Below are 20787 nucleotides of genomic sequence, written 5' to 3'. Positions count from 1 at the left end.
TTCTCAAACAGTTGCTCATGCAGATCAGCCTAACACTGGCCATTAATGTTCTGACCTTATGGGAAAAGTCCTTATTGCCAGCTGATGAAACAGACTTTGCCCTCTTTGGAGGAAGAGACATCAGAAGTTTCCACTGCTTCGACTATTGTTTAATCTCTGGCTGATAGTGGTGAACCCAAGACTCACCCATGGTTACAACTCGCTTAACAAAATCAGCTGGGTCTGCTTCGATGTCAATTCTCACAAGAGATGATGAACCTTGAGTGTTTCTGATCAGGAGCCCTGGAACCCAGTGTGCTGAAACTTTTGTCATGACCACTTCATTCTTGAGAATGTTCTCAACTCCCTCATGAGATGCTTACTGTATTGGTCATCTTGAAATCCTCAAGAAGGAGCATCATCCCCTAAAGGTTGACACCATGTTTGCATGGTTGGCTGTTGGAGTTAGCACTTTAAGTTGGAGATACTTGATGATACCTTTCTTAATTTTCATCAACAGTGAATACCTAGTCACTTTGATGCCTGAAGAAATATGGTGCCTGGTTGAGTGTGCAGCCTGTCAGCATGGAAAGTATTGTCCTGAATACATGCAAACTGTTGGGGCAAATACATCCTTCGTAGTTTGGCTCAGAACTTTTCAGCCACCCATTCATAAGTCCTTGGACCAACAACTCTGATTTGGGGATTAGAGTCCATAGGACTAGATCCTCATGAGCAACCAACAACTGGACCCTACTGACCTCTGTAACACAGCTAAACCCTGACACAAGCAACTGATCACAGGACCCTACTTACCTCTGTAACACAGCTAAACCCTGACACAAGCAACTGATCACAGGACCCTACTTACCTCTGTAACACAGCTAAACCCTGACACAAGCAACTGATCACAGGACCCTACTTACCTCTGTAACACAGCTAAACCCTGACACAAGCAACTGATCACAGGACCCTACTGACCTTTGTAACACAGCTAAACCCTGACACAAGCAACTGATCACAGGACCCTACTTACCTCTGTAACACAGCTAAACCCTGACACAAGCAACTGAACACTGGACCATCACAAGCAACTGATCACAGGACCCTACTTACCTCTGTAACACAGCTAAACCCTGACACAAGCAACTGAACACTGGACACTACTGACCTCTGTAACACAGCTAAACCCTGACACAAGCAACTGATCACAGGACCCTACTTACCTCTGTAACACAGCTAAACCCTGACACAAGCAACTGATCACAGGACCCTACTTACCTCTGTAACACAGCTAAACCCTGACACAAGCAACTGAACACTGGACCATCACAAGCAACTGAACACTGGACACTACTGACCTCTGTAACACAGCTAAACCCTGACACAAGCAACTGATCACATGACCCTACTTACCTCTGTAACACAGCTAAACCCTGACACAAGCAACTGAACACTGGACCCTACTTACCTCTGTAACACAGCTAAACCCTGACACAAGCAACTGATCACAGGACCCTACTTACCTCTGTAACACAGCTAAACCCTGACACAAGCAACTGATCACAGGACCCTACTTACCTCTGTAACACAGCTAAACCCTGACACAAGCAACTGATCACAGGACCCTACTTACCTCTGTAACACAGCTAAACCCTGACACAAGCAACTGATCACAGGACCCTACTTACCTCTGTAACACAGCTAAACCCTGACACAAGCAACTGATCACTGGACCCTACTTACCTCTGTAACACAGCTAAACCCTGACACAAGCAACTGAACACTGGACACTACTGACCTCTGTAACCCAGGTTGACAACAAGCAACTGGCAGTTTACTTTAGAAGGAAACACACCACCTGACAACTCTTACAACTTGACGGTACTGACCTCTGTAACCACATGATTGTTCTGACCTCTGTAACCACCTGACTGTACTGACCTCTATACCCACTTGACTGTACTGACCTCTAAACCCACATGACTGTACTAACCTCCATACCCACTTGACTGTACTGACCTCTGTAACCACTTGACTGTTCTGACCTCTATACCCACTTGACTGTACTGACCTCTATACCCACTTGACCCTACTGACCTCTGTAACCACTTAACCCTACTGACCTCTATACCCACTTAACCCTACTGACCTCTATACCCACTTGACTGTACTGAACTCTATACCCACTTGACCGTACTGACCTCTGTAACCACTTGACTGTTCTGACCTCTATACCCACTTGACTGTATTGACCTCTATATCTACTTGACTGTACTGACCTCTGTAACCACTTGAGTGTACTGACCTCTGTAAGCACTTGACTGTACTGACCTCTGTAACCACTTGACTGTACAGACCTCTGTAAGCACTTGAGTGTACTAACCTCTGTAAGCACTTGACTGTACTGACCTCTATACCCACTTGACTGTACTGACCTCTATACCCACTTGACCCTACTGACCTCTGTAACCACTTAACCCTACTGACCTCTATACCCACTTGACTGTACTGACCTCTATACCCACTTGACTGTACTGACCTCTATACCCACTTGACCCTACTGACCTCTGTAACCACTTGACTCTACTGACCTCTGTAACCACTTGACCCTACTGACCTCTGTAACCACTTGACTGTACTGACCTCTATATCTACTTGACTGTACTGACCTCTGTAACCACTTGACCCTACTGACCTCTGTAAGCACTTGACTGTACTGACCTCTGTAACCACTTGACTGTACTGACCTCTATACCCACTTGACTGTACTGACCTCTATACCCACTTGACCCTACTGACCTCTGTAACCACTTGACTGTACTGACCTCTATACCCACTTGACTGTACTGACCTCTATACCCACTTGACCCTACTGACCTCTGTAACCACTTGACTGTACTGACCTCTATACCCACTTGACTGTACTGACCTCTATACCCACTTGACTGTACTGACCTCTGTACCCACTTGACTGTACTGACCTCTGTACCCACTTGGCTGTACTGACCTCTATACCCACTTGACTGTACTGACCTCTATACCCCAGGTAGTCCTGAAGGATGTCCAGCATGTGTGTCATCTGGGAGAACAGGAGCACCTTATGTCCAGACTGCTTCAGGTGGCACAGCAGCTTGTCTATCAGCACCAGCTTCCCACTTGCCTCCACCAGGTGCTCACCCAGCTCAAATGGCTCCGGCTCCACACCTACATTACCAACATCGAACAATAGTTATCATTGTTAATAATTCTAAGAATACTACCTCTATTACATATCTGCTATAAATCCTGTATTTTGGCTTCAATCACACTAACTAAAATTTTCAGATTTTCAACAGACGTCCTCTTCACTGACAATTACACACAATTAGTTGCCGCCAAGTTGTATCGTAACTACCCACGCGGTGACGTCACAAAGGCGTCCATATCACTTTTTTCCCTCAACTCCTCCTAGAGATAGATGAATTGGGGAGGTGGGAGGGAGTAATTTGTATGTAATAGAGGTTGTATTCTGAGAATTATTAACAATGATAACTATTGCTCTATAATTCTTTCGAAACCTCTACCTCTATTACATCTCTGCTAGAATATACCAGAGGGACCCCAGTGGGATCTGCCTCTAGTAACTCCCTGTGTAATTGACAGCAATCCTCTTCTGGAAACCATAATGTACTGATTCTCGTCCTGCTGAGATAATTTCCTCTGAAATTCCCATTGAGGACTTGAAAATCAGAAAACTAGCTCAATAATCCATCAAATATGTGATATTATCACCAGATTTACTGTTATATTTGCTGATTTTGACCATAATAAACCGTAATAAACCTATATCCAGTGCTTACCGTATTTTCTTGAGTATAGTGCGCACTTTTTTTCCAAAAAAAACAGTTGTGTGGAAGGGGGTGCCCATTATACACGAATTATGAGTTTGGATGTTTTTTTCCCCCATGGAAAGACATTACCGTGAGCACGAAACACCGGAAATACCATGTCAACAAATCCATACTGAAGTACACAAAATAATCATGTAATTACACTGTCTGGCTATAAAAAGTGTTATTTGTATATCTGGACTTATGTTTGTAACTTATTTCATTAATTTTATTCAAAATTCCTTCTTATATTGTTTTTATTAATTTCGGCGAAATCGTGTGTGAAGCGATTGGAGGATCGCACAACTCACCGTTATTAACAGCAACCACGGTCAGAATACCGCTATTGACGCCTTGAAACGAACTTTAGTTGACAGAGAATGGATACATATATCATAAATGATATACTTTGACTCGTTAAAAGTCATATTTGTTTTTGTTTGACGATTCTATGTCAACATGAAATTCTCGCGATCACGCGATCATGTGCGCGTGAGCCTTGATATGTTTAGTAAAGGCTGCATATAATTAAGAAAATAATGGAATATATTATTCCTGATAAAAAAAATAGTTTCAGATACAATTTTTGCTGATCCTTGCATTAAAAATCCTATAAAGTTATATCATTCCAAGAAAACATGTGTACAGCTGATTGCTGTTTCCGGCTTAGTTTACGAGACAATACACAAGGTAATCTTAATCCCTGGATATAAAACAATGCCTAGCAGAACAATAAATACTATTTAATCTGTAAATAAACATGTCTGGTGATTTTTTATCTCAAATTTCGAATTTGTACTGACGAAGTTTCTCATCACCCGTTCGTTTGCCGGACTTCGCTGAAAGGGTACGGTGTAATTTTTTTCTGCGCATAATATTCAAATTTCTTTTTTTTTCAAAATATTGAACCCGCTAGAGGGGGGTGCGCATTATACACGGGTGCGCACTATACTCAAGAAAATACGGTTAAAAAACTTCTGGTTTCTCTATCACTTCCAGTCATGACGTCACTTCCGGTTAATGGAGATAGATGACATTTAAGGTGCTTCTTATCCATCCTACACCAAATAAGCAGAGTAATCAAGGGTGTACTTACCCTCTGATGCTGCTGGTGTCTGAGTTGGTTGTTCTGGCAGGTGGCAAATAGATCTATGTGTGGTATGTCCCATAGCTTGGTTATCCAGCTGAAGATCTGTGGATGTAATGTCCATTCTGTTGCCACTATTCTCCCCCGACGTGAGTGGTTGTCGGCCAGTATGTTCAGTTTCCCGGGTATATGTCTCACTTCCATCCGGCAGTTGAAGGAATCTGCCAAGGCAAACAATTGTGTAGTTTCCGTCGTCAGTGAGGTGGATTTGGTTCTTCCCTGTTTCTGGATATAGGCCACTACTGTGGTGTTGTCCGTGTCTATGAGAACTGATGATAGATGAAGCTGTGTTCTCCATTCCAGGATGGTGAATAGATGGCCTTCATTTCCTTGCAATTGATATGAAGGGTCTTCTCTCGTGTGCTCCACGATCCCTGTACTGTGAGATTGTCCATATGAGCTCCCCATCCCGAATCTGACGCGTCTGTGAATAGATGATTTTCTGGCATCGGATAAGTCCGTGGGGTGCCACTCATCACATGTTCTCTGTGATTACACCATTGGAGGTCTTGTACCAAAGTGGGAGGTAACTGAGACTGGAACTCTAGGCCCTTCGAGAGTAGAGTTGACCCATGTCTGTAGAGGACGTAGCCTCAGCCTTCCTCTGAAGGTCATAACCTGTAGAGATGTCAAGTTGCCTAGCAGAGACATCCACCACCTCAGCGACTTGCTGGGTTGACTTGAGATTGATTGAATCATCTTTATAGTCTTGTCAAATCGATCCGCTGGTGGACATAGATATCCCCTGTCTAGCTGGAATCTTGCTCTGATGTATATAATGTCTTGGACCGGAGTGATCTCTGACTTAGCTGAAACCTAGGTAAGTCATAAGCTGGACCAAGAATATCATGCTCTGATGTAGCTGATCTTTCCCTTGGTCTGCCGCTAAGATGTCGTCCAGATAACCATGGATTCAGACTAGCTGGAGATTGACGAACTTGATGACTGGCGCTGTAATCCTGGTGAATAGCCAAGGTGCTATGCTATCCAAAATGGTAGGAGTTGGAATTTTTACCGTAGGCCATTGATTGCGAAGCATAGATATTTCCTAGGTGATGGGTGTATTTGGATGTGAAGATATGCATCTGTAACATCTAGGCTGATAAGCCAATCTCCCTTTTTCAACGTCAAACGCAACTTCCGTATGGAGGGTGCACCAGATATCTCTTGTTGGGGGCTTTAGATCCATTAGCATCCTCATCTCGGTTGTGTTCTTCTTTGGGACTATCCCCCGCCGTGATATTGCTGGAATATTGCTAAAAGCGGCGTAAAACCATACTCACTCACTCACTCACTCTTTGGGACTAAAAAGACTGGAGAGTAAAAATCTTTGGTGTTGTTGGACTCCTTTAGTTCCCTAATGGCTCGCTTCTTTAGTAGCTTCCTGATGTCAAATTCTGCAGCTGCTAACTTGGCACCGGTCAGGTGAAATCTTCGACCCTCGGAGTGTATGTTCAGACTCGGATGTTTCCTGAATCGTAGCTTGTAGCTTGTAACCTGACGTCTAGAATCCAGAGGTCGGGCGTAACCTGCTTCCAATTTTCAGCGTATGACAGAAGGGGCCCTCCCACTGTGTGGCGTAAATAGCAATCCATAGACGTAACCAGGTCGAAAGGGTCTATAACATCGGAGGGGGTTGTAAGGAAGTCAGAAGTTTCCTTCCTCTCTGCCGCATGATCTTCCATGATGATTATATCCCCGTTTCTTGTAGTCTGGCTGGCGAAAAGAGTCCTGGGAAGATTGTGGCTTGTCGTACCACCGCCTCAGTTGGAACGAATCCTTCCCGGAGGGTTCTAAACTTCTTCTTAGGAGGCTGTTTGGGCGTAGATGACTTATGGTCCCAGCGTCGCTTGTGAGAATGTGATGACTCATGAGCTCTCGCCGCAAGGTCTATGGTTGAAGTCTGGAAACGCTCAGCTGTATCTTATTTCACTTCATCTATCACATTTCTGAGTTTCCCGTTGAAAGTTGTGGTCGCTGATATTGGTTGTGAGGTCACAAACTTCCTGGTCTGGCTAGATACAGCCCTTGACCTAATCTGGGATAGGAGCTGTTGTCGCTGTAGTCAAGGTAACTGTGAGGAAGTCCAGATTTGGGATGATAGTAAATCTTCCTGCATCTTAACGACCGAGTCAAGGAGGCAGTGGATTAGTCCGAGTCAAGGAGGCAGTGGATTAGTCCGACTTGATCGGTCCTAATAGTCATCAGCCTTTCCGGCGCAATTTCTTCATAGGATGGTTGTAGTATGGTATGGTGGTATGGTGTGTCTGATTCCGGCGACGAACCAATTGACACATGCCTGATATCCATGGAGTATCTGGCAACTGATGCTAAATCCTTGAAATGTGATGCTGATAATGTAATGTTCATGTCGGGATTGTGCACTAATTTGTAGAAATACTGTAAACAGTGCATTTTTTTGCGACTGTTTTATTATTGTGAGTTTTGCGAACGAGACTCAATCGCAAAAATTAAAAACGCAAAAATAAGTATAAATAATACATACATACTTTATTCATTGCAACACGTCATCAAATGTTGAAATAATCAACCAGAACCACAAACAGACCAATTAGTGTCACTGTTACCTCACAGTAATCCTGCCTTCTTCCAACCTCGCTTGATTGCGTCAGTGTCCTTTGCAATTTTGTCTACACAGGAAACAAGCCATCTTGCGTGAATCGGTTTCATGACACTGGTCAACTTTCCGGCCAACTCAGATTAACTAGCTTCGGAGAGAAGCTGTCTATTGTTTGGTAATCGAGGGGTCATCTCAACACGGGAACTCGCAAAAATATCTCGTCGCAGTATTGTCTTTGGTGTGGTATTCGCAATATTTTAACAGCGCAGAAATAAAGCTGTTTACAGTAATCATCAGGAATTATAGTATTGTGCATCTTGTATAACTTCTGTTTCATAGATGGAAGAGGAAGATGCTCATCGTGTTTGAGTCTATGGATGTTATCCATTAATTGGTCTACGACCTTGCCCGCATAGTTGGGCCAAGGTAACGTTTGATGAATATGCTGGTGAATCCTCTGTCACATGTTGCCGAAGTGAAGGCATAAGGTGGTAAAGCTCTTCAATAAGTTCCACAAAAGAGTAGCCCTCTCTGTAATCTCGTTGGGGTGAGTTTTCTATATACTCCTAAACCTCTCTGAGTAGCCTTTGGTATTGGCCTTTGGGGGTGGATAATCATATTCAGCTTCTGCCCTATAGGGCTCGTCATCCTCCGGTGACCATGACTCTGTTATAACATGTCTCTGTGTGGCTTGTAGCCCATGGGTAACAGCAGCCATGCCTTGGCTATCCTCATGGCTGGCTGGCTGCTCGGGCGGCTGGCTTGGTAATCCCGTGGAGTCCGTGCGGCTGGCTTGGGTCCCGTTGGATGGTCAAAAAGTAAGACATGGTCGGTAGGCTGGGTAGCCGTTGGTGCCGGACGGTTTCTTCACAGATAGCTGACTGGACGGCTTATCCGTCCGCTGGAATGCCGTTGGAGGCAGGCCCATGGGGTGTCTGGCTGGTATGGCTGGTATGGCTGGTTACTATGGACGGCCTGTCCATGGATACCGTGCGGCTCCTGTGCGGCTCCCGTACAATATTGCTCTCTGGTCTAGAGCTGGCTGGCCAGTTAGCTGGCTTGGTGACTGGTCCATGGTTTGGTAACCGGGACCCGGGCCGTGGCCCATGCCCTTGCCATGGTCTGTGGGCTTGGCAGTGCGGCTCAGCTTGTAGATCTTGTGTAGCCTGGCCCATGGCCGTGGACGAAGATCTGGTGGTCTTTGCCAGAGCTACCGTCGCGATCTTAGCATCCTTATTCGACAGCTTGGAATCAAGCAAGTCTCCTGCTGTTCTCTCGGAAGTTGTTGGATGAGGCTCAGGGTGAGAGCAGGAGATGATGGGGGAGGCGCTGGAGTAGAAACTGATTTTTCAGTGACGATCTTGTTAACCTTTTTCTTTGCCGCCTCTCTCCTCTTGACCTTAGTCGTGGCCTCTGACATTTTGGAGAATATCTCTTCGGATGTTTGGGTGCATTTCTCACATCTCTTCACCGATGTGCTGGTCTTCCCTCTTCACTTTGTGCGGTTTACATGAGGATCTCCCATGATCATAAATCGACCACACTTCTTACACCCGGGGGTGGTGGGACACTGCATGGCAACCTCACAAACCCAACACCAGCTATCTTCACGAGTGTCTGGTCTCTTCCAGCAGCACTATTACTTAACTATATATTTATTTAAATGTCTGTTATTATAGCAATCGTATTAGAATAATCTCAGGTTAATGTGATCTACTACCAGGTGCTAGATTGTCACTACTACTATAGTAGGTGTTGACTCTAGCACACACAGGAAATTAATGGTATGGAGCACATCATATATTCAACCTGGTATATGATCCACATTATTTACATCCCAGTACATTAGCCACATTATTTACATCCCTATACACTAGCCATAATATTTACATCCCATTTCATTAGCTAACATTATTTACAGCCCTCTACATTAGCAACATTATTTATATCCCTTTACATTAGCCACATTATTTACACTCCTTTACATTAGCAACAATATTTACACTCTTCAACATTAGCCACATTATTGATATCCTAGTACATTAGCCACATTATTTACACCACTCTATATTATCAACATTATTTACATCCCTCACATTAGCCATATAATTTACATCGCCCCACATTAGCCACATTATTTACACCCCTCTACATTAGTCACATTATTTTCATACCTCCAAATTAGCCACATTATTTTCATCCCTCTATATTAGCCACTTTATTTCACCTATCTACATTAGCCACATTATTTACATACCTCAACATTTGCCATATTATTTACATCCCTCTACATTAGCAACATTATTTTCATCCCTCTACATTAGCCACATTATTTACATTCCTCTACAATAGCCACATTATTTACATCCCTCTATATTAGCCACATTATTTACACCCCTCTGCATTAGTCACATTATTTACATACCTCTAAATTAGCCACATTATTTTCATCCCTCTATATTAGCCACTTTATTTCACCTTTCTACATTTGCCATATTATTTACATCCCTCTACATTAGCCACATTATTTTCATCCCTCTACATTAGCCACATTATTTTCATCCCTCTACATTAGCCACATTAGTTACATCCCTCTACATTAGCCACATTATTTACATCCCTCTACAATAGCCACATTATTTTCATCCCTCTACATTAGCCACATTAGTTACATCCCTCTACAATAGCAACATTATTTACATCCCTCTACAATAGCCACATTATTTACATTCCTCAACATTTGCCATATTATTTACATTCCTCAACATTAGTCACATTATTTACATCCCTCTACAATAGCCACATTATTTACATACCTCCACATTTGCCATATTATTTATATCCCTCTACAATAGCCACATTATTTACATTCCTCTTCAATAGCCACATTATTTACATTCCTCAACATTAGTCACATTATTTACATCCCTCTACAATAGCTTCATTATTTACATACCTCCACATTTGCCATATTTTTTACATCCCTCTACATTAGCCACATTATTTTCATCCCTCTCTATAAGCCATATTAGTTACATCCCTCTACATAAGCCACATTATTTACATCCCTCTACAATAGCCACATTATTTACATCCCTCTACATTAGCCACATTATTTACATACCTCAACATTTGCCATATTAAATACATCCCTCTACATTAGCAACATTATTTTCATCCCTCTACATTAGCAACATTATTTACATTCCTCTACAATAGCCACATTATTTACATCCCTCTATATTAGCCACATTATTTACACCCCTCTACATTAGTCACATTATTTACATACCTCTAAATTAGCCACATTATTTTCATCCCTCTATATTAGCCACTTTATTTCACCTTTCTACATTTGCCATATTATTTACATCCCTCTACATTAGCAACATTATTTTCATCCCTCTACATTAGCCACATTATTTTCATCCCTCTACATTAGCCACATTAGTTACATCCCTCTACAATAGCCACATTATTTACATCCCTCTACAATAGCCACATTATTTTCACCCCTCTACATTAGCCACATTAGTTACATCCCTTTACATAAGCCACATTATTTACATCCCTCTACAATAGCCACATTATTTACATCCCTCTATATTAGCCACTTTATTTCACCTTTCTACATTTGCCATATTATTTACATCCCTCTACATTAGCCACATTATTTTCATCCCTCTACATTAGCCACATTATTTTCATCCCTCTACATTAGCCACATTATTTTCATCCCTCTACATTAGCCACATTAGTTACATCCCTCTACATTAGCCACATTATTTACATCCCTCTACAATAGCCACATTATTTTCATCCCTCTACATTAGCCACATTAGTTACATCCCTCTACAATAGCAACATTATTTACATCCCTCTACAATAGCCACATTATTTACATTCCTCAACATTAGTCACATTATTTACATCCCTCTACAATAGCCACATTATTTACATACCTCCACATTTGCCATATTATTTATATCCCTCTACAATAGCCACATTATTTACATTCCTCTTCAATAGCCACATTATTTACATTCCTCAACATTAGTCACATTATTTACATCCCTCTACAATAGCTTCATTATTTACATACCTCCACATTTGCCATATTATTTACATCCCTCTACATTAGCCACATTATTTTCATCCCTCTCTATAAGCCATATTAGTTACATCCCTCTACATAAGCCACATTATTTACATCCCTCTACAATAGCCACATTATTTACATCCCTCTACATTAGCCACATTATTTACATACCTCAACATTTGCCATATTAAATACATCCCTCTACATTAGCAACATTATTTTCATCCCTCTACATTAGCAACATTATTTACATTCCTCTACAATAGCCACATTATTTACATCCCTCTATATTAGCCACATTATTTACACCCCTCTACATTAGTCACATTATTTACATACCTCTAAATTAGCCACATTATTTTCATCCCTCTATATTAGCCACTTTATTTCACCTTTCTACATTTGCCATATTATTTACATCCCTCTACATTAGCAACATTATTTTCATCCCTCTACATTAGCCACATTATTTTCATCCCTCTACATTAGCCACATTAGTTACATCCCTCTACAATAGCCACATTATTTACATCCCTCTACAATAGCCACATTATTTTCACCCCTCTACATTAGCCACATTAGTTACATCCCTCTACATAAGCCACATTATTTACATCCCTCTACAATAGCCACATTATTTACATCCCTCTATATTAGCCACTTTATTTCACCTTTCTACATTTGCCATATTATTTACATCCCTCTACATTAGCCACATTATTTTCATCCCTCTACATTAGCCACATTATTTTCATCCCTCTACATTAGCCACATTAGTTACATCCCTCTACATTAGCCACATTATTTACATCCCTCTACAATAGCCACATTATTTTCATCCCTCTACATTAGCCACATTAGTTACATCCCTCTACAATAGCAACATTATTTACATCCCTCTACAATAGCCACATTATTTACATTCCTCAACATTAGTCACATTATTTACATCCCTCTACAATAGCCACATTATTTACATACCTCCACATTTGCCATATTATTTATATCCCTCTACAATAGCCACATTATTTACATTCCTCTACAATAGCCACATTATTTACATTCCTCAACATTAGTCACATTATTTACATCCCTCTACAATAGCTTCATTATTTACATACCTCCACATTTGCCATATTATTTACATCCCTCTACATTAGCCACATTATTTTCATCCCTCTCTATAAGCCATATTAGTTACATCCCTCTACATAAGCCACATTACTTACATCCCTCTACAATAGCCACATTATTTACATCCCTCTACATTAGCCACATTATTTACATACCTCAACATTTGCCATATTATTTACATCCCTCTACATTAGCAACATTATTTTCATCCCTCTACATTAGCCACATTATTTACATTCCTCTACAATAGCCACATTATTTACATCCCTCTATATTAGCCACATTATTTACACCCCTCTACATTAGTCACATTATTTACATACCTCTAAATTAGCCACATTATTTTCATCCCTCTATATTAGCCACTTTATTTCACCTTTCTACATTTGCCATATTATTTACATCCCTCTATATTAGCCACATTATTTTCATCCCTCTACATTAGCAACATTATTTTCATCCCTCTACATTAGCCACATTATTTTCATCCCTCTACATTAGCCACATTAGTTACATCCCTCTACAATAGCCACATTATTTACATCCCTCTACAATAGCCACATTATTTTCACCCCTCTACATTAGCCACATTAGTTACATCCCTCTACAATAGCCATATTATTTACATCCCTCTACAATAGCCACATTATTTACATTCCTCAACATTAGTCACATTATTTACATCCCTCTACAATAGCTTCATTATTTACATACCTCCACATTTGCCATATTATTTACATCCCTCTACATTAGCCACATTATTTTCATCCCTCTATATAAGCCATATTAGTTACATCCCTCTACATTAGCCACATTATTTACATCCCTCTACAATAGCCACATTATTTACATCCCTCTACATTAGCCACATTAGTTATATCCCTCTACAATAGCCATATTATTTACATCCCTCTATATTAGCAACATTATTTACACCCCTCTACATTAGTCACATTATTTACACCCCTCTACATTAGTCACATTATTTTCATACCTCCAAATTAGCCACATTATTTTCATCCCTCTATATTAGCCACTTTATTTCACCTTTCTACATTTGCCATATTATTTACATCCCTCTACATTAGCCACATTATTTTCATCCCTCTACATTAGCCACATTATTTACACCCCTCTACATTAGCCACATTAGTTACATCCCTCTACAATAGCCATATCATTTACATCCCTCTACAATAGCCACATTATTTACATACCTCCACATTTGCCATATTATTTACATCCCTCTACAATAGCCACATTATTTACATACCTCCACATTTGCCATATTATTTTCATCCTCTACAATAGCCACATTATTTACATCCCTCTACATTAGCAACATTAGTTACATCCCTCTACAATAGCCATATTATTTACATCCCTCTACATAAGCCACATTAGTAAGATCCCCCTACAATAGCCATAATATTTACATCCCTCTACAATAGCCGCATTATTTTCATCCCTTTACATTAGCCACATTCGTTACATCCCTCTACAATAGCCATATTATTTACACCCCTCTACAATAGCCACATTATTTACATTGCTCAACATTAGTCAAATTATTTACATCCCTCTACAATAGCCACATAATTTACACCCCTCTACATTAGCCACAGTATTTACATCCCTCTACAATAGCCACATCATTTACATCCCTCTACAATAGCCACATTATTTACACTCCTCAAAATTAGCCACATTAGTTACATCCCTCTACAATAGCGACATTATTTACATCCAAGTTTGATAAAAATCTTAATAATGGTTTTGACTTGTTTGGTAATACTGAATTAACAATGTCTATAGCTGCAAGATATTGTTCCCCATTACCATCAAACAGGTACGGGTGGTTGACACACTTCCTCAACTGCATCAGGATGTTCATGAGGCGGGGCTGTACTGCAGTGCTGTTGAAGGCTTCTGCAACACACAACCAGATCCATCAGCCCTCCCTACCCCAGGAAAAACTCTTGGAAGACAGTACAATGAACTACTGCTACTTCTACCAGCACCCAATGTCATCTACATAGGTACCTAGGTCCCTGGTGAGGATGCCCTTGTACAGCTTCTTCTGAAGACCGGACAGTCCATGGTACAGAACCACCTCTGTCTTGTTGGGCAGGTCTGCCAGAACATTGTTCTTGGTGCGCCTCAGCAGATAGGGTTTCAGCAACTCATGCAGCTCCTCAAGGCCTGCAACAGATCATTTCACCATTGAAACATACCTACAAACATACATAATGTTGCTTTGAAATCATACACCAACAGTATATTCTTGAAACACTGTTCTTGTTTGGTTGCCTTTTTTCTCGATAAAAACCTATCTTGGATTAAGAAATACTGAAAGTGAACTCCTCTAGGCCCCCTCTACCTTCTTCCTTCTCTGTGTTGCTGTATGTTTCTACAAACTTGTCCACCTTAGACATCCGGAACATCCTTGGGGCTATGAAGCTGAGCAGGGCATACAGCTCTCTGAGGTTGTTCTGTACAGGCGTTCCGGTGAGCAGCACACTGCAGGAGATATCCCACTACAACAGCAACTGACAGTCATGTCACAGCTCATAGACTGCAAACATCCTCATCAAAGGAACCATAGATAAATAACTCTTAAACTTTCACTTTAGGGGTTTGTTATAAAACTGGCGTAGCAAACAGTTTTCTATATCACAACTCAGTACAACCTTCTTAACCATTCAGTCTTCTATGTCACAACTCAGTACAACAATCTTAACTGTTCAGTCTTCTATGTCACAACTCAGTACAACCATCTTAACTGTCCAGTCTTCTATGTCACAACTTGTACAACAATCTTAACTGTTCAGTCTTCTATGTCACAACTCAGTACAACCATCTTAACTGTCCAGTCTTCTATATCACAACTCAGTACAACCATCTTAACTGTCCAGTCTTCTATGTCACAACTCAGTACAACCATCTTAACTGTCCAGTCTTCACGTCACAACTCAGTACAACCATCTTAACTGCCCAGTCTTCTATATCACAACTCAGTACAACCATCTTAACTGTCCAGTCTTCTATGTCACAACTCAGTACAACCATCTTAACTGTCCAGTCTTCTATGTCACAACTCAGTACAACCATCTTAACTGTCCAGTCTTCTTTGTCACAACTCAGTTCAACCATCTTAACTGTTCAAACCCGTGATGAGGAGGTAGTGAGGAGTGAGGAGGTGGTGAAGAGGAGGTAGTGAGGAGGTGGTGAGGAGGAGGTAGTGAGGAGTGAGAAGTGAGGAGGTAGTGAGAAGTGAGGAGGTGGTGAGTAGGAGGTAGTGAGGAGTGAGGAGGTGTTGAGGAGTGAGGAGGTGGTGAGGAGGCAGTGAGAAGTGAGTGAGGAGAGAGGAGGTAGTGAGGAGTGAGGAGGTGTTGAGGAGTGAGGAGGTGTGAGGAGGAGGTGTTGAGGAGTGAGGAGGTGCTGAGGAGTGAGGAGGTGGTAAGGCGTGAGGAGGTGTTGAGGAGTGCGGAGGTGTTGAGGAGTGAGGAGGTGGTAAGGAGGAGGTGTTGAGGAGTGAGGAGGTGGTAAGGAGTGAGGAGGTGGTGAGGAGGAGGTGTTGAGGAGTGAGGAGGTGGTGAGGAGTGAGGAGGTGGTAAGGAGTGAGGAGGTGGTAAGGAGTGAGGAGGTGTTGAGGAGTGAGGAGGTGGTGAGGAGGAGGTAATGAGGAGTGAGGAGGTAGTAAGGAGTGAGGAGGTGGTGATGAGTGAGGAGGTGGTGAGGAGTGTGAAGGTAGTGAGGAGGTGATGAGCAGTGAGGAGGTAGTGAGGAGGTAGTGAAGAGTGAGGAGGTGTTGAGGAGGAGGTAGTGAGGAGTGAGGAGGTGTTGAGGAGTGAGGAGGTGGTAAGGAGGAGGTGTTGAGGAGTGTGGAGGTGGTAAGGAGTGAGGAGGGAGTGAGGAGTGAGGAGGTGTTGAGGAGGAGGTAGTGAGGAGTGAGGAGGTGGTAAGGAGTGAGGAGGGAGTGAGGAGTGAGGAGGTGTTGAGGAGTGAGGAGGTGGTAAGGAGGAGGTGTTGAGGAGTGTGGAGGTGGTAGGAGTGAGGTGGTGTTGAGGAGTGAGGAGGTGGTGAGGAGGAGGTAATGAGGAGTGAGGAGGTAGTAAGGAGTGAGGAGGTGGTGATGAGTGAGGAGGTGGTGAGGAGTGTGAAGGTAGTGAGGAGGTGATGAGCAGTGAGGAGGTAGTGAGGAGGTAGTGAAGAGTGAGGAGGTGTTGAGGAGGAGGTAGTGAGGAGTGAGGAGGTGTTGAGGAGTCAGGAGGTGGTGGTGAGGAGGTGTTGAGAAGTGAGGACGTGGTGAGCAGTGAGGAGGTGGTAAGGAGTGAGGTGGTAAGGAGTGAGGAGGTAGTGAGGAGTGAGGAGGTGTTGAGGAGTGAGGAGGTGGTAAGGAGGAGGTGTTGAGGAGTGAGGAGGTGGTAAGGAGTGAGGAGGTGGTGAGGAGGAGGTGTTGAGGAGTGAGGAGGTGGTGAGGAGTGAGGAGGTGGTAAGGAGTGAGGAGGTGGTAAGGAGTGAGGAGGGAGTGAGGAGTGAGGAGGTGTTGAGGAGTGAGGAGGTGGTAAGGAGAAGGTGTTGAGGAGTGAGGAGGTGGTAAGGAGTGAGGAGGTGGTGAGGAGGAGGTGAGGAGTGAGGAGGTGGTAAGGAGTGAGGAGGTGGTGAGGAGTGATGAGGTATGGAGGAGTGATGAGGTGGTGAGGAGTGAGGAGGTGATGAGGAGTGTGGAGGTAGTGAGGAGTGATGAGGTGGTGAGGTGTGATAAGGTAGTGAGGAAGGAGGAGTGATGAGGTATTGAGGAGTGAGGAGGTTGTGAGGAGTGATGAGGTGGTTAGGAGTGAGGAGGTTGTAAGGAGTGAGGAGGTGGTGAGGAGGTAATGAGGATTGAGGAGGTGAGGAATGAGGTGGTGAGGAGTGAGGAGGTAGTGAGGAGTGAGGAGGTGTTGAGGAGTGAGGAGGTGTTGAGGAGTGAGGAGGTGGTAAGGAGTGAGGAGGTGGTGAGGAGGAGAGAGTGAGGAGTGAGGAGGTGGTAAGAAGTGAGGAGGTGGTGAGGAGGAGGTTATGAGGAATGAGGAGATGGTGAGGAGTGAGGAGTTGGTGAGGAGTGAGGAGGTGGTAAGGAGTGAGGAGGTGGTAAGGAGTGAGGAGGGAGTGAGGAGTGAGGAGGTGTTGAGGAGTGAGGAGGTGGTAAGGAGAAGGTGTTGAGGAGTGAGGAGGTGGTAAGGAGTGAGGAGGTGGTGAGGAGGAGGTGAGGAGTGAGGAGGTGGTAAGGAGTGAGGAGGTGGTGAGGAGTGAGGAGGTATGGAGGAGTGATGAGGTGGTGAGGAGTGAGGAGGTGATGAGGAGTGTGGAGGTAGTGAGGAGTGATGAGGTGGTGAGGAGTGAGGAAGTAGTGAGGAGTGATGAGGTGGTGAGGTGTGATAAGGTAGTGAGGAAGGAGGAGTGATGAGGTATTGAGGAGTGAGGAGGTTGTGAGGAGTGATGAGGTGGTTAGGAGTGAGGAGGTTGTAAGGAGTGAGGAGGTGGTGAGGAGGTAATGAGGATTGAGGAGGTGAGGAATGAGGTGGTGAGGAGTGAGGAGGTAGTGAGGAGGTGTTGAGGAGTGAGGAGGTGTTGAGGAGTGAGGAGGTGGTAAGGAGTGAGGAGGTGGTGAGGAGGAGATGGTGAGGAGTGAGGAGGTGGTAAGAAGTGAGGAGGTGGTGAGGAGGAGGTTATGAGGAATGAGGAGGTGGTGAGGAGTGAGGAGGTGGTGAGGATTGAGGAGGTAGTGAGGAGGTGGTAAGGAGGTAATGAGGGATGAGAAGGTGGTGAGGAGTGAGGAGGCGGTGAGGATTGAGGAGGTAGTGAGGAGGTGATGAGGGGGAGGTAATGAGGAATGAGGAGGTGGTAAGGAGAGAGGAGGTGGTAAGGAGTGAGGAGGTGGTGAGGAGGAGGTGGTAAGGAGTGAGGAGGTGGTAAGGAGTGAGGAGGTGGTAAGGAGTGAGGAGGTGGTAAGGAGTTAGGAGGAGGTAATGAGGAATGAGGAGGTGGTGAGGAGTGAGGAGGTAATGAGGATTGAGGAGGTGGTAAGGAGTAAGGAGGTGGTGAGGAGGTAATGAGGAATGAGGAGGTGGTAAGGAGTAAGGAGGTGGTGAGGAGGTAATGAGGAATGAGGAGGTGGTAAGGAGTGAGGAGGTGGTTAGGAGGAGGTAATGAGGAATGAGGTGGTTAGGAGTGAGAAGGTGGTGAGGAGATAATGAGGAATGAGGAGGTGGTAAGGAGTGAGGAGGTGGTGAGGAGGAGATAATGAGGAATGAGGTAATGAGGAATGAGGAGGTGGTAAGGAGTGAGGAGGTGGTGAGGAGGAGGTAATGAGGAATGAGGAGGTGGTAAGGAGTGAGGTGGTGAGGAGGAGGTAATGAGGAATGAGGAGGTAATGAGGAATATGGAGGTGGTAAGGAGTGAGGAGGTGGTGAGGAGGAGGTAATGAGGAGTGAGGAGGTGGTAAGGAGTGAGGAGGTGGTGATGAGTGAGGAGGTGGTGAGGAGTGTGAAGGTAGTGAGGAGGTGATGAGGAGTGAGGAGGTAGTGAAGGGTGAGGAGGTGTTGAGGAGTGAGGTGTGAGGAGGAGGTGTTGAGTGAGGAGGTGGTAAGGAGTGAGGAGGTGGTGAGGAGGTGTTGAGGAGTGAGGAGGTGTTGAGGAGTGAGGAGGTGGTAAGGAGTGAGGAGGTGGTAAGGAGTGAGGAGGTGGTAAGGAGTGAGGAGGGAGTGAGGAGTGAGGAAGTGTTGAGGAGTGAGGAGGTGGTAAGGAGAAGGTGTTGAGGAGTGAGGAGGTGGTAAGGAGTGAGGAGGTGGTGAGGAGTGAGGAGGTGGTAAGGAGTGAGGAGGTGGTGAGGAGTGATGAGGTAGTGAGGAGTGAGGAGTTGGTGAGGAGTGAGGAGGTGATGAGGAGTGTGGAGGTAGTGAGGAGTGATGAGGTGGTGAGGAGTGAGGAAGTAGTGAGGAGTGATGAGGTGGTGAGGTGTGATAAGGTAGTGAGGAAGGAGGAGTGATGAGGTATTGAGGAGTGAGGAGGTTGTGAGGAGTGATGAGGTGGTTAGGAGTGAGGAGGTGGTGAGGAGTGATTAGGTAGTGAGGAGGGAGGAGTGATGAGGTAGTGAGGAGTGATGAGGTAGTGAGGAGTGATGAGGTGGTGAGGAGTGATGAGGTGGTGAGGAGTGAGGAGGTAGTGAGGAGTGAATAGGTGGTGAGGAGTGAGGAGGTAGTGAGGAGTGATGAGGTGGTGAGGAGTGGTGAGGAGTGAGGAGGTAGTGAGCAGTGAGGAGTGATGAGGTAGTGAGGAGTGATGAGGTGGTGAGGAGTGATGAGGTGGTGAGCAGTGAGGAGTGATGAGGTAGTGAGGAGTGATGAGGTGGTGAGGAGTGATGAGGTAGTGAGCAGTGAGGAATGATGAGGTAGTGAGGAGTGATGAGGTGGTGAGGAGTGAGGAGGGGTGAGCAGTGAGGAGTGATGAGGTAGTGAGGAGTGATGAGGTGGTGAGGAGTGATGAGGTGGTGAGCAGTGAGGAGTGATGAGGTAGTGAGGAGTGATGAGGTGGTGAGGAGTGAGGAGGGGTGAGGAATGAGGAGGTGGTGAGGAGTGAGGAGTAATGAAGTGGTGAGGAGTGAGGAGTAATGAAGTGGTGAGGAGTGAGGAGTTGAGGAGGAGTGATGATTTGGTGAGGAGTGATGAAGTGGTGGGCATGAGTATACCTCCTCCAGAGTCTTGTACAGCAGAGAATCCTGGTTCTTGAGTCGGTGAGCCTCGTCTACCACCAGCACATTCCAGGGGATGGTCTTGAGAAACAGGTGATCCTTCAGGCACAGCTTCAAGAAGACAGACATGCACTGCATCAGGACAACACAAGAAGACATGCAGAGTTGCTACATGGATACAACACAGCTGCTAAATGAATATACTACAACAGCAGTTCTTCAACAGTGTTGCTACATGGA

General features: G+C 44.1%; 1 protein-coding gene across 2 annotated transcripts in view; it reads right to left on the bottom strand.

Annotated features, from left to right (window-relative positions):
- The window catches only part of LOC124120075 (chromodomain-helicase-DNA-binding protein 1-like), a 112553-nt gene that overhangs the window by 59052 nt on the left and 32714 nt on the right, over positions 1-20787 (bottom strand). The window contains exons 5-9 of one of the 2 annotated variants that reach the window (XM_048386022.1): positions 20545-20658; positions 15193-15349; positions 14856-15014; positions 14652-14741; positions 3016-3186 (exon numbers count right to left, since the gene is read on the bottom strand). In XM_048386022.1, coding sequence (XP_048241979.1) covers positions 3016-3186; positions 14652-14741; positions 14856-15014; positions 15193-15349; positions 20545-20658 — 691 coding nt within the window. The other variant, XM_048386023.1, reaches the window with a different exon arrangement.

The sequence above is a fragment of the Haliotis rufescens genome, unplaced genomic scaffold (assembly GCF_023055435.1).
Source record: "Haliotis rufescens isolate VD_foot unplaced genomic scaffold, xgHalRufe1.0.p SCAF_6, whole genome shotgun sequence".
Taxonomy (NCBI): Eukaryota; Metazoa; Mollusca; class Gastropoda; order Lepetellida; family Haliotidae; genus Haliotis; species Haliotis rufescens.
This window is presented reverse-complemented; position numbering and strand designations above follow the sequence as displayed.